The sequence below is a fragment of the Sinocyclocheilus anshuiensis genome, unplaced genomic scaffold, assembly GCF_001515605.1.
Source record: "Sinocyclocheilus anshuiensis isolate Anshui unplaced genomic scaffold, SAMN03320099.WGS_v1.1 scaffold1804, whole genome shotgun sequence".
Lineage (NCBI taxonomy): Eukaryota > Metazoa > Chordata > Actinopteri > Cypriniformes > Cyprinidae > Sinocyclocheilus > Sinocyclocheilus anshuiensis.
The window spans coordinates 618,637-638,571 of record NW_015555844.1 but is presented as its reverse complement, the minus strand read 5'-3'; the positions used below and the strand labels follow the sequence as shown (position 1 = coordinate 638,571).

At 36.2% G+C, this 19,935-nt stretch overlaps 1 protein-coding gene across 2 annotated transcripts in view; it reads left to right on the top strand.

The window, feature by feature from the left end:
• The window catches only part of LOC107675606 (metallophosphoesterase MPPED2), a 56,421-nt gene that overhangs the window by 13,933 nt on the left and 22,553 nt on the right, over positions 1–19,935 (top strand). For both annotated transcript variants that reach the window (XM_016470009.1, XM_016470010.1), the window contains exons 3-4: positions 5,815–5,996; positions 15,083–15,308. In XM_016470009.1, the coding sequence (XP_016325495.1) occupies positions 5,815–5,996; positions 15,083–15,308 (408 nt within the window). The remainder of the gene's footprint in view (positions 1–5,814; positions 5,997–15,082; positions 15,309–19,935) is intronic.

Here is a 19,935-nt window from a genome sequence, read left to right as displayed (position 1 = left end):
ATTGCTTTTATATTATTAGTAATAGAAAGGCTAACATTATAACATTATAAACATTATACTTTCTTGTTTGCCGTCAGCATTTAGCAAATACGCATTTATATCATTTAAACAAATCTTTGAATGACTAATGAACATTTAATTTCACAAAGCTTGCAAACTTAGTCGGATCCAGTTGTGAGATCTTGTGAAGTGTGCATTTGTATCCTGCATGATCGCGTGTTCTCTGCGTGACAGTCGGTCCGTGTGAATGTAATGCGGACAGGTGAAGAGTTCAGCTTCACTAGAGATGCGCGATCGACAAACTTTAAACTCGTGATTTCAAATTATGCTACGCTTTATGCATTTGCCCACTGCCATATTCATGTCATTTCCACTGTGTGCTGTATGTAAAATGAGTGTTACCTTGGCTTTATTTGGAAAAAATATGATTCCCAAATCCCAATGCACACAAACTTCCCAGAATACTGAGTGCCCTGTTGGTTACAGTGTTTACTTCCTTTTTTTTATTATATTTTTTATTAAATATTTGTTTATTTGTGAAAAATACTTTGTCATCTAAAGTATAAGTATGTTTATTTAACACATTTACTTTTTAATCCATTTTCAAATTATTTCAAATTTCTTAAACATTAATTAAAATAAATAAAATTATATTGGCTTTATTACACCCTGCTTTCCAAGATATCGGCATCGGTATCAGCTGTCAAAAAACCAATATCGGTCGACCACTAGTAGTTATTAATGATTGTAATATATATTTAAGTTTAATCGACATACACTATTTGAGTAAGTATAATTGATAAGTATAATAATTCATAGTTAATGTTTATTATACAATATGGTATTGTCACCATTTTTATAGACGCAATAATCCACTGGAAGCTGTGCAATATAGCTAGTCATTTTTACCACACTTCACATCCTGTCTAATAATAATAATTTGGCTTATTGTTTTATTTTACACATTTTTATCCTTGTCAGTGGTGAATCTCAATTATATTTTTTGGCAAAGGGCTGAAAATGACATCAAAACATGAAAAGTTGAGAGGATGGTGGAATATGAAATGAAACTGTGATTTTAATTTTAAATAGATTTTAGACTTACAATACAGCAGATTTTTGAATAATAACACAACCTGTGGAAATACACAGTGGTTTCTAAAAGGGCTGCAAATTGTCATGTTCTAATTGAAATGTTTGTTCATGAAGTGTTTCCTCATTCATCCTCATCCTCCATCCTGTTTTTCCAGCTTCTCTCTCTTTCTCTCTCGTTTTTGTGCTCTCTGTGTTAGTCTGAAGTTTATTGAATTAGCGCCGACAGCTGAGAAGCACAAGATAAGATAGAAACGCTGTGTCTCTCTGTCTGAAATGGATTTCATTGCTATGTATGAGGGAAGGTGGTGGACTGCACGTACCGCTTGATGTTTCTTCACCAATAGCAGTACAAGCTGAGCTGCATGAGTGGAAAAGCCAGTAAATATTTGGCTCCTCTTGATGATTATCATTATCATTTTTATTCTTTGGCCTGGTTCATGGAGCTTCCTGCCCCTGCTTGTCTCTCACACACACACACACACACACACACATCTCACACACACACACTTACACATACACACACACACACACACACACGTGGCCCTGAGTGAGGCAGATAAGCCTGAAAAGTCCATTTCCTGCCGCAGATCAGTGCTGTGGCAGTGCTATCCGCATCAAAGGCTTGACTGCAGGGCACTCTTTTCACAGCCCTGTGCCCCACATCTACAAAACACGGCCCTCTGAAATATTCATACTGTACACAGAGGGTTCAATCTCTCACTCTGGCTCTTCTCTCGGTCACTCTCTCACCAAATTCCTACATTAAAGAAGGATTCTTTCCATGGCAGGAGAGAAATGCGAAATATTTCCTTGTAGTCTGTGCAGAGCTCTGATTTATCCTTCTATGAAGAAATTGCATGTCTTCTTTTAATGGCTGTAATATTTTTGTTTTTGTTTTAGATTTGACCGATATAATGTCCTATCTGTCTGTCCATCCGTCCGTCTGTCCATCAGTCTATCATATTTGTGATGTTGTCATATTTGTGAGGTTAAATCAATAAAAACTATTCCAGTAAGTATAATTGTTGTTTAAAGAATTACATTAATATAACATTTTTATCATACATCTATCCATCATATTTGTGATGATATTATTTTCAATATTAATGCATCAACCTGATTTCAGGACTTTTTTTATTATTAAAACAGGTTATTATTTTTCATTTCAGGATCTTTTTTTTTTTTTCAGATAATTGCAAAAACACGATTACACAAAAATCCAAGGAAAAAAACTTGCAAAAATGCTGAAATGCTCAAAATAAACAAAAAATTAAAATGATTGTACTTAATAAATAAATCAGTTATATGTATATTATATATATAATTTGTTTATTTCATTTATTGTTTTTTTGTTTGTTTTAAAAACAAGTGATTTATCCATTCATTGTCAATAGATTTTAACCTCAAAAACCAATGCCAAAATACCATCTCATTTACCAGATATATTGATCTACAATTAATTGTTTGTCTGGATTTGTCTCCGTTTTGTAATTTGATAATGATTTCATTTACATTAGCAAAGAGTAATATTAGTAAAATGAATGTTTCTGACTAGCATAAGAACCCAGATAATGGGCATCTGATGTTAATTAGCAGTTGGAGCACTGCCTTTAAACCCGTAGACCAGAGGTCAGGCTCTAAATTAACCGGCTATTGACCGGACAATCATTATGTCATAATGAGTGCTGGGGTGGGGACGGAGGGTCTAACGTAATTATTCTTTCTTCTTATTGGACAGCAGGTGTCTCTGTGCTGTAAAGCACATTGACTAACATTTCCTCTGTCAGTTATGAAGAGTGGGTGGGATCACAATGTGATCTGGCTATATAAATGTTGATGGAAATAGTCTGGTTCAAAAAGAGAAGCTTAATTCTGAGAGAAGTGGATTTTAAACCTATTTTGCTCTGATAATGGATGCAATGTTCGCTCATAGACTGTTAGAAATAATCTGGAAAAGTTCGAGTGTCACTTGCTCGATGCAAAACAGCCAATCAGAACATATTTGATGTTTAACATACTGTGCAGCAGGATTTTCGACCAATGAGAGTGTGCAGTGGGCGGAGCTACCCAGCACGGCATACAGAAATAGAAACCAAGCAACCAACAAAATGTCACTCATTTTTAGCTCTGATTGTGACTTGATTGACACAAAAACTATGATTTGTATGGCAGATATACCTTTTATCGGATATCTTTAATCACTTGTCACTTTATTTCTTCCCATGAGGACTGGGGTCGTGATGTTAACTGTGCTATAAAGGGAAAAAAGTCCAAATAGAAACCAGCTAATTGTTCCCTACCTTAGTTTTGTAGTGCTATTTAACAAAAGCCATAGGAATGAAGAGAGATCCACAAATAGCATGCGTGTGTTCGGCTCTCTGAAGTAGATGAACTGTGGCTGTTTTTGAAGCTTTGATACAGTTCAATCGTTTGTTGTTCCTGAAGGTTAAAGAATCAAGTGAACGCTGTCAAATAGAGTATCTTTGAACAGAAATCAAAACGCTTTCCTGTGCAATATGACACATGTATCCAATAAAAGAGCCACGGTGCATCCGGAGTCTAAACGTGTGTGTTTTATAAAGGTCTTTTCCTGGCATGAGGAAGTTTGTGCTTCTCATATCTAAGTGTTGTTTTTACCATACTTTTACTGTGGATTCGAACGACGGTTTCCTAAGATATATCTTTCCTTTTTCAGTTTCACATACTCTCAATCTCTCGCTCTCTCTCTCTCACACACACACATTCCAGTTTTGCTCTAATGCAATTTCAGTGGCTCCATAAGCCCCTGGTCCGAATAATCCTTTCTATTCTCCCCCCGCCTAATGAATATTTAAAAGACTGAGTGAATATTTAAAACAATGAGCAAATATTCAAAAGGCTCTATCCGGTCATGGCTATATTTGTGGCTGTGGTGATTTCGGTTTTCTTTTAGAAAGCTAAGCACCTTGAGGTAAATGTTTTGTTAGGTAAAAATGTGCTTCATGTAAATAAATTGGTTTTATTCAAATGAAAATATGTTTAAAAATCAATGAGTCAACCAGTTTTAAGGGTCAGGAATACTGTTTCTCCGGCTTCATGCTTGATGCTCACTGGTTTGATTTTCATGTAAAAGCCATTCTTTTAAATGTGCCTCAGTTAATCATTCACAATTCATAAGAAGTGTATTAAGAAAGCAAATGTCCATTTGTATTTCATGTTGGCATTAAAATGTTGGTTTGCTTGTGAAACGAATCCTGTGAGTCGCATGTTCAGGTGACTGCGAACCGACAGATACGCAGCTCTGTTTCCATGTGAAAAAACCTTGTTGACTCTAATAGATTCATATACATGTGTGTGTGTGTGTGTGTGTGTGTGTGTGAGTGCGCGGGCCTGCTTTTATTTACTGCATTGTGATCAATAACAAATATTATTTTCTGTCCGCCTGTTTCTCTCTCTCCTTTTTAAAGTGTCATGATTTTCTGTGCAGGCGGTTCATTTCAGATATGACTCGGTCATATAAATGTAATCAGACCGATACACGAGCCAGTGACGATGGAAAATGGGTGGCTTTTTCTTTCCTTCTTTTTCTTCATTCTTTCGTTTTACCTTATTGTGTTTGTTCTTCCTTATATATGTCTCTATATTTCTTCTTTTTCTATCTGTCTTTTTTTTTGTCGACTCTGTATTTTCCAACCTGCGCAAAATGGAATGCAAATGAGAAAATGTTTCTGCAACAACAGTTTTTTTTTTTTTGCATTCCAATTCCAAAAAATCTATATATCCATCTGTCTGTTTATCTATCCAACTATCCATCTATTCATTGCTCTATTTGTCTGCCTACCTACATACTTATGGACGTAAACAAAATTGATAACGATTGTATTCCAGATTATAAGAATATAATTTATGTTTGTTTTTATATTCATTTAGATATTGATAATTAATACAAGAATATTTAGGCTATAATTTATAAACTATTAGTCAAAAGTTTGGGGTCGGCAAATTGTTGTTGTTTTTTTGTGGAGAAAAATAATACTTTTATTCCGCAAGGATGCATAAAATTTATCAAAATGACAATATGGATATTTCAGATGTTTAATAAATTCTCTTCTTTGGAACTTTCTGTTCATCGAATCCTAAAGAAAAAATATTTCTACAAAAATATGCAGCACAACTATTTTCAACATTGATAATGATAAGAAATGTTTCTTGAGCAGCAAATCAGCATATTAGAATGATTTCTGAAGGATATCATAAATTAAAATAGAAAATAATTTAAATTATTAAATTAAAATTCTAATAATATTTCATAATATTACTGTTATAATGTAAATGCAGCCTTGGTGAGCAGTAGAGACTTCCTTCAAAAACATTACAAAATCTTACCAATCCCAGACTTTAAAATGCTAGTGTATGATAAGAAATATGGTTCAGTTCCAACACCTGTTATTCAATGAATAATGTTCCTTAATGTTTCTGTCACACATGGATCTGTTATAGATAAAACTTTTGCCACTACAGTGATTACTTCATTCACTCATTTTATTTTATTTTTTGGTTTGTTCTGTCGTGTTAGGAGCATAGCAATGACAGACTGATTTGAAGCACGTCGCTGAGCTCATGTAACTAGCCGGCTAGCAATCGTGTACAGTTATTTCTGCTGATTTTCATGCTCATAAAATACCCTACTTCTCTTTCTCTCCCTCCATCTGTCTCTCTGTCACTTACTCTCGCTCTCAGGGTGGACCCCATCTCGTACGACAGTCCCAAGCCGAGTGGCCACACGCGTTTTGTGTGTGTGTCGGACACACACTCACGGACAGATGGCATCCAGATGCCTTACGGGGATGTTCTGCTGCACACGGGGGACTTCACCGAGCTGGGCCTGCCCTCGGAGGTCAAGAAGTTTAACGACTGGTTAGGTAAAGAGCTGCGATTAACCAGCGTTTAACCCCTTGCATCACAGCTGACCCTCACACACGCACAGGGTTTAGCGATGTGTGAAGTGGTGGTGACAGGTTTTAGTGACTGAAGCTAATGGTCAGGAGAGGCTGAGTTTCTCCTTACGGCATCCATCACAATAACAGAAGGTGTTCAGTGGGCTGTGTGTGTTTCTGTTCAGTGAGGAATTCTGGGTACTCCAAGTCATTTTGTGAGATTTTTTTATGCTGGTTTTCCTCAACCTTTTAACTTTGGATTTGGATGTATGGAAGTATTTCTCTTCTAAAACAAAATGTGCTTATCTAGTCATTGTACAGTGCCATTCAAAAGTTTGTGGTCAGCAAGATATATATTTTTTTCAAGGATCAATACTTTTGTTCAGCAAGGGCACATTAAATGTTAAAGTAAAAATTTTGCTAGAAAAGATTTCAAATAGATGCTGTTCTTTTCTAATGAATTTTCCACACACACACACACACACACACACACACACACACACACACACACACACACACACACACACACACACACACACACACACACACACACACACACACACACACACACACACACACACACACACACACACACACACACACGATCTGTTATGCAGCGTGTGTTAGCATGCATGGAGTTTGTAATTTGCATAAGTCTTGGCTTTCGTAATGCATTCCAAATCTTATTGTATTATAGGAAATTCATCTTTTAATGTGTTTTCATTTCAGTTAGAAAGTCATAAAGTTCTTGGTATTTGAACTGTGGGTTATTTGAGTTTATATATTTCTTTCATATGGTATTTTGTTTACTGACCATGACTGAAAGAAATAAAGATAAAAATTATAAAACCACTCTTTTTACCACTCTTTTCAAAATACTGTGGTATTACTTCAAAGTACTGTATACTGTGGTATTACCATGGTTCATGTCCAACAAAAATGTCTTAGTGACAATTGAGTTGGTTTCTTGAAGAATTGTGTTCTTAGAAATGTAGTTTAGGAAGTTTCTGTATTGTTTTGAGCATGTATGTAGTAAATCCTGCACCTCAAGTCCTATTTGATCCTGTGCTTTGGTTGAGGTGTAGATCAAAACACATGTGATTAAATCAAACGCTTGCCGACTCTGACATCCAGAGCTCTGTTGGCGCCAGGGAGTCCCGGTCTGAGGGTTTGGGATGCTGGCACCTGACGCAGCCATAAAGAGATCACACTGACCCGTGAAGCCGCTCACACCGCTGACCTTCAGACCAGCGAATCCTGTGTTTTGTCATACTGTTTGTATGTGTATCCATGTGGCCTCTCTACATGAGCCGTGCGCCACAAGCAATATTCAGTATAAGTAAAAAGTATTAAAATTGCAAAATATAACTTTTTTTAATATAACACTAGTTCAGCTGGTTTCAAAATAACGCTTTTAGATGCTAGTATTTCAGTCAAGTAGAAATTTAGCAAGCATTGCGAAACGTGTCATGCTGTATTGCGATTACTGTCGCAAGTACATGAACACAGACACTTCCAACTATGCAAACTCAATATCGTGCATATTTCTGAAATGTGTCAGACCATGCAGTGACCTGTATTCTCAATTGGTTTTCTGGCCAAAATTAGCATAAACTGTCTGTTTTCTATTTTATTTGAGCAATGATTTAAAGAAAGTCTTGCTAACAAAGTTAGTTAAAAGTCAATACTGTTGCAACTTGGTTTGAACAGTTTGATTCAGTGAATTGGTTCATTCAGATATTAGATTCACTAATTCATATCATATACAGTGGGTACGGAAAGTATTCAGACCCCCTTAAATTTTTCACTCTTTGTTATATTGCAGCCATTTGCTAAAATCATTTAAGTTAATTTTTTTTCCTCATTAATGTACACACAGCACCCCATATTGACAGAAAAACACAGAATAATAAATCTGCAAAAATGTCAACGATTCTGTGTTTTTCTGTCAATATGGGGTGCTGTGTGTACATTAATGAGGAAAAAAAATTAACTTAAATGATTTTAGCAAATGGCTGCAATATAACAAAGAGTGAAAAATTTAAGGGGGTCTGAATACTTTCCGTACCCACTGTATATAGTTTTTTTGCAAAATTCTTTGCAAAATGACGAATGTCTTTGTACATTTTCTTTGTTTACTTGTCTAGCAAAATAGTTTGTCATTGTTTTCAATGCAGTGTTTATAGGTTTTATTAGTTAGTTTATGTATTTATGTTTTTGGGCCCACAAAGCTGTTACTGCTCTGTTTTTATGAGAATTTTCTACAAGATATTGTCCTCATAAATATCTTCAATATAAAAGTACTAGGGCTGGGTTTTGACATAAATTTCTCGATTCGATTCTCATTCACAATCTTGCGATTCGATTACCGATTCGATTCTATAACGATTATTTTGGATACATATCAGGTACAGTACATGCCAAATTTTCTCAAGGAAAAAAATAACTCTCAACTAATGCTGTAAAATATACATGAGATGAGTCAGTTGGTACTACATTACTATAATATTTAAGGGTAAAATTGTAGTACAACTGTTAAAATTACACTTAATGAAGTTTTTAAAATAATAAAGTTACAATTATTATAATTACATAATAATATTTCTACTTCAATTCGTTTTTTTAAATATAAACATTTAAATGGTGGCTGTCATAAAAACTTCATGGATTTATTCAAACAAATTAAACATTGAAGAACAGTAAAAAAAATTATAATGTATATGTTATATTAGGGCTGGGCTACTAATGTTTCATATCGTTCGGTATCGATAATTATTGACATTTTTTATAACCTTTTTTAAAACAAAAAGCAAAAGAAATGTTTTTTTTTTTAATTTAATCACTGTATTTATAATTAACACAATTTATTGAGACAAACAACAAATATTTTTTTGTTTTAACAGTCAAACACAATAAAAATTAAACAAATATCTAATTTCTAATGTTTTATATGCAGATTAAATAGGTCTTTATTGTATAGGTCTAATTGTCTCCCGAGGCCGCAGGAGGGCACAATGAGCAAAATAATGAAGCGAATTTAAATTGTCAACGCAAGGCAGTAACTCTACAAAAGCGTGCATTACGTCTAAATTAACTCATAAAAATCAAATATAATTTCGTAAATTGCATAAACAATTATGAACAAAACAGCATCATGTATTTATGCATTGCTTAATCCAAAGAGCCGAAGCGCCATTCACACAGACTGCATTTAAAAACATATGAGACAATGCAACAACGTCACTTACATCATCATCACCGCATCTCGCGCGCCACTGATGACACTCCCTGACGCACACCTAACATTCAAATGCAAATGTTTATTTTAAATTTGACAATCTCCTCGTCACAGGCAGGCACAGCACTCATTTCAGCATGTGTTCGTGTTTGTGTGTGCTGTCTGCGTCACTCATAGCACGTGCCTATATCGTGCGCTATATCGAACAATTTTTCTATCGATATCGAAGAAGGTGTACCGTCGATAAATATCGATACCGTTTTATCGCCCAGGCCTATGTTATATGGTGCATTCATTTAGCAAAATGACCCTGTCTACAGTTTATTTTTCTATCTGACTAATGAGTTTCTGGACACCGAATATGTTTTTCTGAGGTAAATGTGACGTTACGTGACATTGTTTGCAAGCTGTTGTATTGACGTCTTTGCGCTGCTGAAACACTGATTGAGCGATTACATGAGACAGGATACGGTTTGTAAAGTTGAACTCTTTCTTTTAACTTGCCTTTGGATGTTGAGTCATGATTATTTTGTGCTGAAACTGGTATTAATATGAAGAAGATGATCAGTTCACGTGCACCTCGTGCTGCTGCGTCTGTTGAACGCGCTACAGCGATCTGTCACTTCACATTAAACAGCGCCAAAACGACATTTATTGTTTGAATACTGCAATACAATGGACAGAATTTGAAATCTGAGACTGTTTCATATTAAAAGTACCAAAGCACAATGCTTATTGCAATTTATTGGATGGGAAGTACCCTTCAATGTTCTGTCCATTAACAAAAAATCGAATTTAAGAATCGATATCGTTCCGTAAAAATGAGAATCGGTTAAAATCGAGATATCTATATTTTTTACCCAGCCCTAAAAAGTACTGCACCAAAATTAGTTTCTTTTTATTTCTTTAGTAGCATGACAGTAGTTAAACCCTTTTTGCATATTGCGAATACTCTACACAAGTACACAGGTTTTAACACTGTGAGAAAGCGTATAATACAAGTACGATTGTATTCTCAGTATTGCCAAAATAGGCGTTATAGTAAACATTTGCATAATCTGTCTTCTTTTTTCTCTTTCAGCTCAGCTACTCTTCTGATTGAGCAGCTGTTTAAAGACAATCTTGCTAAGAAAGTTGAAGTCAGCATGTTTGCAGCTTACCTAGTTTGAATGGGTTGATTCAGTAAATTGGTTCATTCAGAAATTCGATTCTGTGATTCATATGTCAGTCATCACTCATATAGTGTTTGCAAAATTCTACTATTCCACCAAAATATTTTGTAAAATACTGTGTTTGTCAGGTTGTTTAGGTTTTATCATTTAGTATTCAGATCCTCATTTTTGGGCCTACAAAACAATTGCTGCTCTTTTTTATTTTTTCTCCAATGTGTGGTCCTTATAAATGCCTTCAGTATACTTGTGTCTGAAGCTTGTAGAATAGATGACTATATTTTACTATTGGTTGGTCATTTAAATAACAAGTGACTTAAATCTTGGCAAGTTGCAATTTCAAAGTAGTTTCTGTGACACTTGTATTTGTATTTGCAGGAGCCTGATTTTTTTATGTCACAGGCTCTTAGTTTGTCCTTCGCGCCATCATTCCCGTGACATACCCGGTTGAAATAGTGCATCAGAAGGGAAGAAACGGAGGGAGCTGTCAGCAATCTTTCCATCCCTCCATCTATCAACGTACTTGACGCCACTTTTTTTTTTGTATCTGGCATGTGACACCCGGCAGCTTTTGAAGTGCCTGGTGGTCGGAGAACGCTCCCGACTTTCTTATTATTCACGTCCCAAAGGAAACCTGACGATTAAATAATTTTTCACATCATCGCTTTTTGTTGTAAACACACAGATGGGCGCTGATAGATAATCTCATGATGGCTGAAAGCTGTCTTCTGTCAAAAAAAACATTTTTGGAGAGGAGAGTTTAGTCAGTTTAAAACAAATCGTTCCCTCGAACATGACGTGATGATGGAGTAGTTTATATAAGCCTTTTGACGAACTCTATAAGAAAGTTGTACAGATGAGCCTGAAGTGGATCTTCAGGAAAAAGGATCTTTGTGTTTTCATTGTCCGAGCCAAAGCATTCCGGTTATATTTTCTGGAGAGTTCCGTAACATAAATGCCTGCGTTTCTTTCCAAGGTCGCTCCTTTGTTCTTTAGCAGTAGGGGCTAAATGATACAGAAGGAAAAAAAAAACATAAAAGGCCTCTTTTTTTAACCTTAAACCGCATAAACACATTTCATTACACCAAATACACAAAATAATGTTCTTTTTAGCAGCATCATATGACCCCTTTAAACTTGCAAGGGTAAATTGGTGTTGTTTATTTTAGACCTTTTAAATACTGCCGGTTTTGTCATTTCTCTCCCTCGCTCTCTTTTGCATTTGCCTCATTCCCTATGCATTTTCGTGAAGCGCAGCTCACTTTTGTTTGTTTTTCTGGCACAGAAAGCCCAGCCGCTAATCGTTGTCATTGATCATGGTTTTTGTTGATAAGTGGGATCGATTCTCAGGAATCGTTCTGTGGGAATGAGGTTTCTTTGCTGAAGTTCAGTTCTGCTCGATATCTTGCCCATGAGATCTGACCTGTACTTCTCCGTGCGGGATTCACGGATGCAAACATGGATCTGTGCACCGTAAATAAGGAGCTTTTCTAGGTCTTGACTTTGTTTGTCTGAGTTCACTGGTTATTTCTTTGATCAATGCAGGACAGCCGATAGATCCAATGTCCAATAGATCAGCTTTGTTCCTTTGTTTTGCAATGTTGTGAGGGGTGGAAAAATAAAGTGTTTGCATGTTTTTTAAACAGTCAATGCTGAGATATAAGGATAGTTTGCCTTAAAATGAGAATCCTGTTATTATTCACTCACTCTCATGTCATTACAAACCTGTATGACTTTTGTTCTTGTATTAAACAGGAAAGGTTTATTTTTGAAGAATATCCTGCTCTTTACAATAGGCTTCTCAAAGGACACAAAAGAAACATAAAACTGTCTTAAATTAGTCCATATGATTCATGAAACTTGCCATAATTTGAGTTCTTATTTGCTAAAAATCTTCCTCTCCAGTGACCTTATAACTGCGGAGACCTGAACATTGAGTCAGTGAGAACTCGAGAATCAAATCAGTCAGATTCATGAACGAATCATTCAGACAGGTATTGTCACCAACTCAAGTGATTCATTGGAAACATCTGACTCGTGAATCACCCACTGGTATTTCTCTCAAGAACATCATTACATTTTGTAAAAGATAAAGATAGAAAAGATAAATTCAGACTCTAAAATCTGTTTCAGTGAGACTTGATGAATTGTTTAATGTAAATATAATTTATTTATAATTTTTAAAAATGTGTTTACACGACCTGTATTGATGCAATCAATCTACAATCTATAATGATATGCCTTTGTTGCTGCTATTTTGCAAAAGCAGTAAGTTGCAAAATAGCATAACATTGTGGCTTAATCAGACACTAAATTAAAATCAAAATATCTCTTCTAAATTTTTTACTCGTCATACATTGTTTTGTGGATTGGCCAGATTCATGAAAAAATCTTTCAAACAGGTATTGTGAACCAAATAAACTGATTCATTGGAAATATCTGACTCAAAAGAAAGTTTCATTCCCAAAGAAGATTGTCATTTTTATGATGCTTTTGTGATGCTTTTTGACCTTTTTTTGGAGCTTGACACCCCCAGTTCTCATTTCCTTTCAATATACGAAAAGAGTGACCAGGATATTCTTTAAAAAATGAATCTTTTGTGTTAACATGAAAGAAGAAAAGATGTCATGCTAGTTTGGAAAAACATAATGAAGAGTAAATAATGAGTTTTGGGCGAACTATTGCTTTAATTTATGATTGAACATTTGGTGATTTGTGCTGTTGGGCTTTCTGGTGCCATGTGCTCTTTGTTTTTAATTCTATTCATCAAATCCCACATGTTTTTTTTGCGCAGCGGTTCGAAAAACTTGACGAATGTGATTGCACCGCTCTGTTTTCAACAAAATAGACATGTTCCCTACCAGTCATCCTTCAGTTTCAGATGTTTACGGTGTGTAGTTTATTTTCACTAATTTGATTTACATTCATTACGCGCTGCGATTGCCAAACTGTGCCCCGCGCCGGTCCTCTGATGTAAATCAGATTCAAACACTGAGGCTAAACCTAAATCCCTTTGACTGTAAGCGCTTTCCCGTACGCCACATACCTTCCCATATGTTCCTCTGTAGCTTCTTCAAAGTAATAAACAGAGTTTATATCCGCAGTCTTCTTCGAAAAATACATTTTGATGGCAATAAAATGTTGTAAAAATCCCTGCGGGGACGCAGAAGATGCAGTTGGTGGGGAGGTAATTGCATTCTAGGCCTTTTTCCGCCATGGAGAGGCTGGCACGAAGCTCGTACACCGGGGGTTTGTGGTTCGGTTTTGTGCGACAGGAAAGCTCCATGTAAATGGATCCGTGATGGCGTTTGGCTGATTGCAGACCGCGGAGCTGAGAGATGGGCTCCTGTTATCAGAATAGACTGGAATTTATGATATATCCCAGTCTATATAGTGCCGAGCGCATGGAAGGAGCAAGAAAGTAAATTAAACTGCTGGGAAAGTGTTTACTTTTAAATCGGGTTATCTTTTTATTTTCTTTATACTTTCGGTCAAGCGTTTTGCTCCTTTCTGATGCCTTTACAGTTCAAGATTTAATTGGTTTTTATTGTTTTCCAAAAAAGACACACTTCCAATTCAAATTGTGAAAAGCCTTTATTAAAGTGGCTATTTCACACTGTTCTCTTTCATAAAAGAGAACAGATAATGGGCTGCGAAGAGCACCTTCAGACATATTTTATTATAGAGCTTCTGATCACACCGGATTTTGACTTTTATTATGTCTTTGCTTTTTCATTTTTAGTCCCATTTTGCTTTGAAAAGCACCTTGTTTCATCTGCTTTGGTAGGTGAAATATTGTGATTTGTTTTGTTCTCAAACACACTCCGCATTTGAAGCCTTCCTTGTGTGTTATGCAATCCACTGAGAGACGGTCTGTGTGTTTTCCTGTCTAAGGATTGGCATATAGAGAGAGAGGGTCGCTCTTTTTGTTTGAGTTCTGTGAAGAACAACTTCCCCTGTTGCATTTTCCTGATGTACCAGCACAAAAGAGCTTTGCTGTGACGATGGAGGCTGAAGTGAGGAAGACAAAAGCGAAAACGAGGCGGCCGTGACTTTAATAAATGTTTGGTGGCCTTTGAGTTTTGCCGTACTTTCTGTAGAAGGAAAAAGAAAGGCCATAGTGGCTTGGAAGACACAGACAGTACCTTTATCCTTGACTAAAAGTCTTTCTGATATGTTTTAGCTTTAGGTTCTTGTAGTCAATATCCAGCCATATCGTTGTTTGAGAATAGACAGTAGCCTGAATAGAGAGGTAAAGAAAGATGTTTTGTTGTAATGACCTGTTTCTACTTGCAGAGTCCTGTTTTTCATTATCTGACTTTTCCTCAGGATCGCAATAACCTCACATGAACTTCAACAGAGCATTTTTTGTGATGAATTCAGATGTGACCAGACGTGAGTTCCATTGACAAGAAATATGTCTGTCAGTGGTGAATGCAAACTAGTGTGCAACAATGTCCAACCCGAAGATATGCAGTTATGGGGTAGCCTATAGGATTTTGGACCAATGAGATTTGGTTAGGTTGCACTACTATTGTAAAAATGTCAACTTATATATTGTCACAGTTCTGCCAAACCAGTGCTTTAGTTGCCATTATTTGTTGAATAAGAAAATCTAGGGTTAATGTTCTGTTTTAACATGTATGTTTTTTATGGTGTTGCAGGTGGCCTGCCGTACGAGTTTAAAGTGGTGATCGCAGGGAATCATGAGCTGACCTTCGATAAGGATTTCATGGCGGAGCTGGTCAAGCAGGATTACTATCGCTTTCCCTCCGTGTCCAAGTTGAAACCCGAGGACTTTGACAATGTTCAGTCTCTCCTGACAAACTGTGTTTACCTGCAGGACTCTGACGTCACCGTCAAGGGCTATCGAATATATGGCGCGCCATGGTAAGTTCCGCATTGATTTCTTGTGGTTTTACATTTTAAGATCAATTACTTCAATCAAAATTGCATATTGTTGACAGTCACTCCTTTGCTTTGTTTTCTGTATTTGTCATCATTGTCGTCATCATCATTCTGTTTTTGAAGATTTATGTTTGTTTATCAGTGTTTGACAATGTCAAACATATATTTTACGCCATGCGGATATGTTGTTTTCGTTAAAATCTGTGCACCTTAAATAAACGGCGTAAACAGCGTATCCGCATGACGCAGCTTTCACAAAACAGCATACGCAGTTTACGTTCAGTGGATACTCTCCAAAATGGCGCTAGGGTGATGCGGAGGAGACGAATTGTTGAATAAAGTCGTTTTTTTTTTTCGCTCAAAAAGTACTCTCGTAGCTTCGTAAAATTACGGTTGAACCCCTGATTTCACATGGATTATTTTACTGATCTCCTTGCTACGTTTCTGGACCTTGATCGTGTAAGGACCCTTGCTGTCTATGGGAGGGTCAGAGAGCACTCAGATTCCTTCAAAAATATCTTAATTTGTGTTCCGAAGATGAACGGAGATCTTGCGGGTTTGGAACGACATGAGGGTAAATAGAGGAGTAAATATTGACAGAATTTTCATTTTTGGGTGAACTATCCCTTTAAAGTACTGTAAATATGACATTTTGAATCCACATGAACTTCTAAAGCTCTTTTGATGACATTTCTGTGCCACTGCGCACTAGTAAACAAGCGGCCTGAGAAAGCACCTCCGCGTCATTCCCATACTCCATCCCCGTGTGTTTGAATTTCCTCGGATGCTCTGATCCTCTTGGAACCTGTGTTTTTCTAGCGCTGCTGTGGGAATCGCTAGCCTCGCGCTCTATTGGGCAGCCCATTTAGCTGCACCTCTGCCCTACTTCCTGTTTTCCTAGCATCCATCTAAAAAGATAAAATGGCCCTGAACTATAATTATCCCGCACAACATCTTTAATGCTTCCTGGCATTTTCTATTTTTACGTCTTGCCCCTTAGACTCTGTTTTCCTGTGTGTTTTTTCCCTCTTAAGAGCCATTGTGAGATTCACCTCTTGTGCTGTCTTGTTTTTGTCTATAATTAGCTGTGAAATAAAGTTAAAGAAGGCGTTGTAGAGGGCATCCCGCAAAATATAGTGAAACAGACAGTGGGGAAGCGGAAAACAGAAGGAGGAAGTGGAGAAGGAAGGAAGCAAGCCCCCCGTGGCCCTTTAGCGTGAAAGCTGCTAAATGTCTGTTGTGACAGCATGGGGTCTTGTGGGAAACGGGGAGGAGGGGCCCGGCGGTTGGATACTGATAACTCAACACACACACACACAGATGGCCGTAAGGTGGTCAGTCTGACCGGCAGCGTTAGGTCTTGCTATAAAAGCATTTGGGTGGCCCTGGTGTGGCATGTGCCTCATCTGGCCAAGAAATTTGAGAAGCCGGCTAATTTGTATTACCATATTGTCACACCATCGAATGTGTAACATAAGTCAGCCGTTCGCTGAATATCGTGAGGGCAGACCGGCCGTTCGCCTCGAGCGCTGCTGACTCATTCCCGAGAGTGAAAACGGAGAGAAAGCGGTCTAAAAGAAAAGAAAGATATCCATAAAGCTATCTTGATGGACAGATGGAGACAGTAATGGCATACTTTGAGACACAGAGACAAATGGTGACAGAGGAAGGGCCGGAAAGGGAGACAGCGAGAGGACGGGTGTGAGAAAAAGAGGAGAAAAGCATAAAGAAATCAGAAAGCGCTGATGCAGATAGACATGGCGGTGGCTGTATTGATGGGAATACATCATGCGCAGACACACTCTGGGAATCAAATACATCTTCACACCAGGATCTTTTTTCTTGAAATTGTCACTGAGATATTAAAAAAAAGAGGATTTTATATATTGTAGTTCAGCATGAACCGAGTCTGTTCGCAAAAATCAGATGTGCAGCTAATTGTTTTCAATATCTTTTCCTCTTGTTTATTTAATAAATTGTTTATTTTTTATTAAAGTAATATCACTTACTTAGTAATTGTGCATTAAGTTTAAATAAAGCTGAAAATTAAAAAAAAAGAAACAAGATTTTATATTGTAGTTTTGCGTGAACCGAGTCTGTTGATCATATAGTGAAAATCAGATGTGCAGCTTATGTTATAGAAATACATTGCTTATGTGAGAAGTAATATCACTTACTTAGTAATTTAGCATTAAGTTTGAATGAATAGTTCACCTTAAAATTAAAAAAGAAAAGTCATTACCTTAACTTTCATTTCAAACCGATAATTCCTTGGAAATTTTGAGGGATCTTCACACAGTTCTTTTCATGACCATGGTTTTATTAGCAAATCAGTGTTGCTTTAGTATTATTTATATTCATTAAATTAGCTTTCATATTTATATTTTCAGATCTCATTTTAATTTTAAGAATTAGTAATTTTATGTAATTTGATCATTTGTGTTTTTTTATATAATTCTATATAGATTTCATTTTTATTTAAGTTTTAGTCATTTTTTCTGAAAATACAATATAAAGTATAATATTTTTAGATCATTTTATTATATTCATATTCCATTTTATTTCACAAGTCACGAGTCACATGGATTAGTCAAATCATGGCTAACCTTTTTATTTTTATGATGATGATGAACTATGGACATATATCTGCATGTGGGTTTGAGTGCGGTTGGCTGATAGGAATTTATCATTGACAAAGAGCATGATATTCTCTAACAGAACTATAGGCCTGTCCATCTAGGCCAGAGCATGCATCAAAACACTAGGCCGGCTTCCCGGTCTAATTCTTCTATCTGCAATCAGCTACTTGAAATGATCTGTTTGACATGTACCAGTGTTAAACGCACCTGTCTTCGGTCCAGGGGGACGTGTGTTGAGAAGTCGAAGTTAGCAGCTTTAACCTATAAAAGTCTTAAAAACTGCAACAAGAGGAAAAAAAAAATCTTTTGAAAATACATGTATCAGGAAAGGTTGATGTACACTACTGTTTAAACATTTGGGGTCGATAAGATTTATCAAATGTTTTTGAAAGAAAACATCAAGGTTGCAGTTGTTTGAACAAAATATAGTAAAAACAGGAGTACTGTCAAAATATCATTACAATTAAAAAAAAACTAATTTCTATTTTAATATATCTTAAAATGTAATTTATTCCTTTTATAACAAATCTGAGTTTTTAACAGCCATTACTCCTTTGTTACTTTATTTCTTTCAATCAATCAATAAAATAAAATAAATAATGTCTCACTGCCCTCAAACTTTTGAACCATAGTGTACTTGATTTCTTTCTTCGTTTCTTATACCTGGAACTAAAGTTTAAATAGTTATTATAGCGAACTAAGAACCAAATACAGATGTAATGATAAAGGTTCAAATGCTATAATTGTTTTTTTTGGGGGGGTTTTTTAAGCCAGCTACTGTTTGCATAGCGACAGAGAACCCAGACATCTTACAGGAAGTGGCCTTTTGTTCAGGAACATCCTGGTGCTTTTGTCTGCTCCACGAGATCAGACCCTGGCCTGACCTCAGAGAGCCACTTCCACAAACTCACACAACACGATAAAACTCTTTGAAATTAAAGGACAAGAAAATATGAGCTGAGATAAAAAGACTCAACAGTTGACATAAGCATTTGGCTTTGATCGACTAAGATCCTTATGTTTAGATAATGGTCACTTGAGTATGTAAATTTAAGAAACTCTAAACGTTTCCATTTTCTGGTAGAATTTTAAACCATTTCAGAACAAGCATTCAAAAAGCCGCTGGTGTTCGTGGATGTTTTTAGAGTTTGAAGGATTGATGAATGCCTTCAGATGCGGCACGCTGAGTGAAAGCCGTGTGAGGGGTCGTGGTACTCAGGTTTGGGTATTAAGGAGAAGGGTGGTGGGGGTGTCTGTCTGGATTTTAAAGCTGCATACTAGCAGTAATCTCCCCGAAGGCCTGACCCGTCTGGTCATGTGATGCAGTTCAGATGGGGTGAGTCCTTCTGCTAGTCAATCTGGGCGTAAGACCAGCGCCACTCTCCAGGGGTTAAGACATACTCTTATACTCTCTTATGAGATTCAATCCCTTTAAACTTCAGAAGAATATTTCAAGCATGTTTTCGTGGGCATAATAAATATTTGCCTGAAAGATGCCAAGCTATGACTGATTTTGCAGTTTAAAAAGAGAAAAAAAATCAGTATTTAAAACAATGTTAATTGCTTGTTTGATATATATCCTTACCTATGAAAATTTGAGTGAAATTTGGCCAAAAAAAAAAAGGTCTTCATCATCATTCGTTTAAAATCTTTTCTTGGTTAATTGAAAGTCATAATGGTAATTGGCAAGTTCTTCTTTTTTTTTTTTGTGAATAAAATATATATAATCATATGTAAATATAAATTTATCCAAATACTATTGCGTCACCAAAAATTATTGAGGTCATGTACATATATTGCGTCATAAGTCGATATATTGATTATTGCGACAGGCCTAGTTACAATAAAAATTTACATTTTTCGCTGGCTAATTTACATAACCTATTTGTTTTATTTTTGTGAATATATATATATATATATATATATATATATATATATATATATATGAATATATATGTGTGTGTGTAACA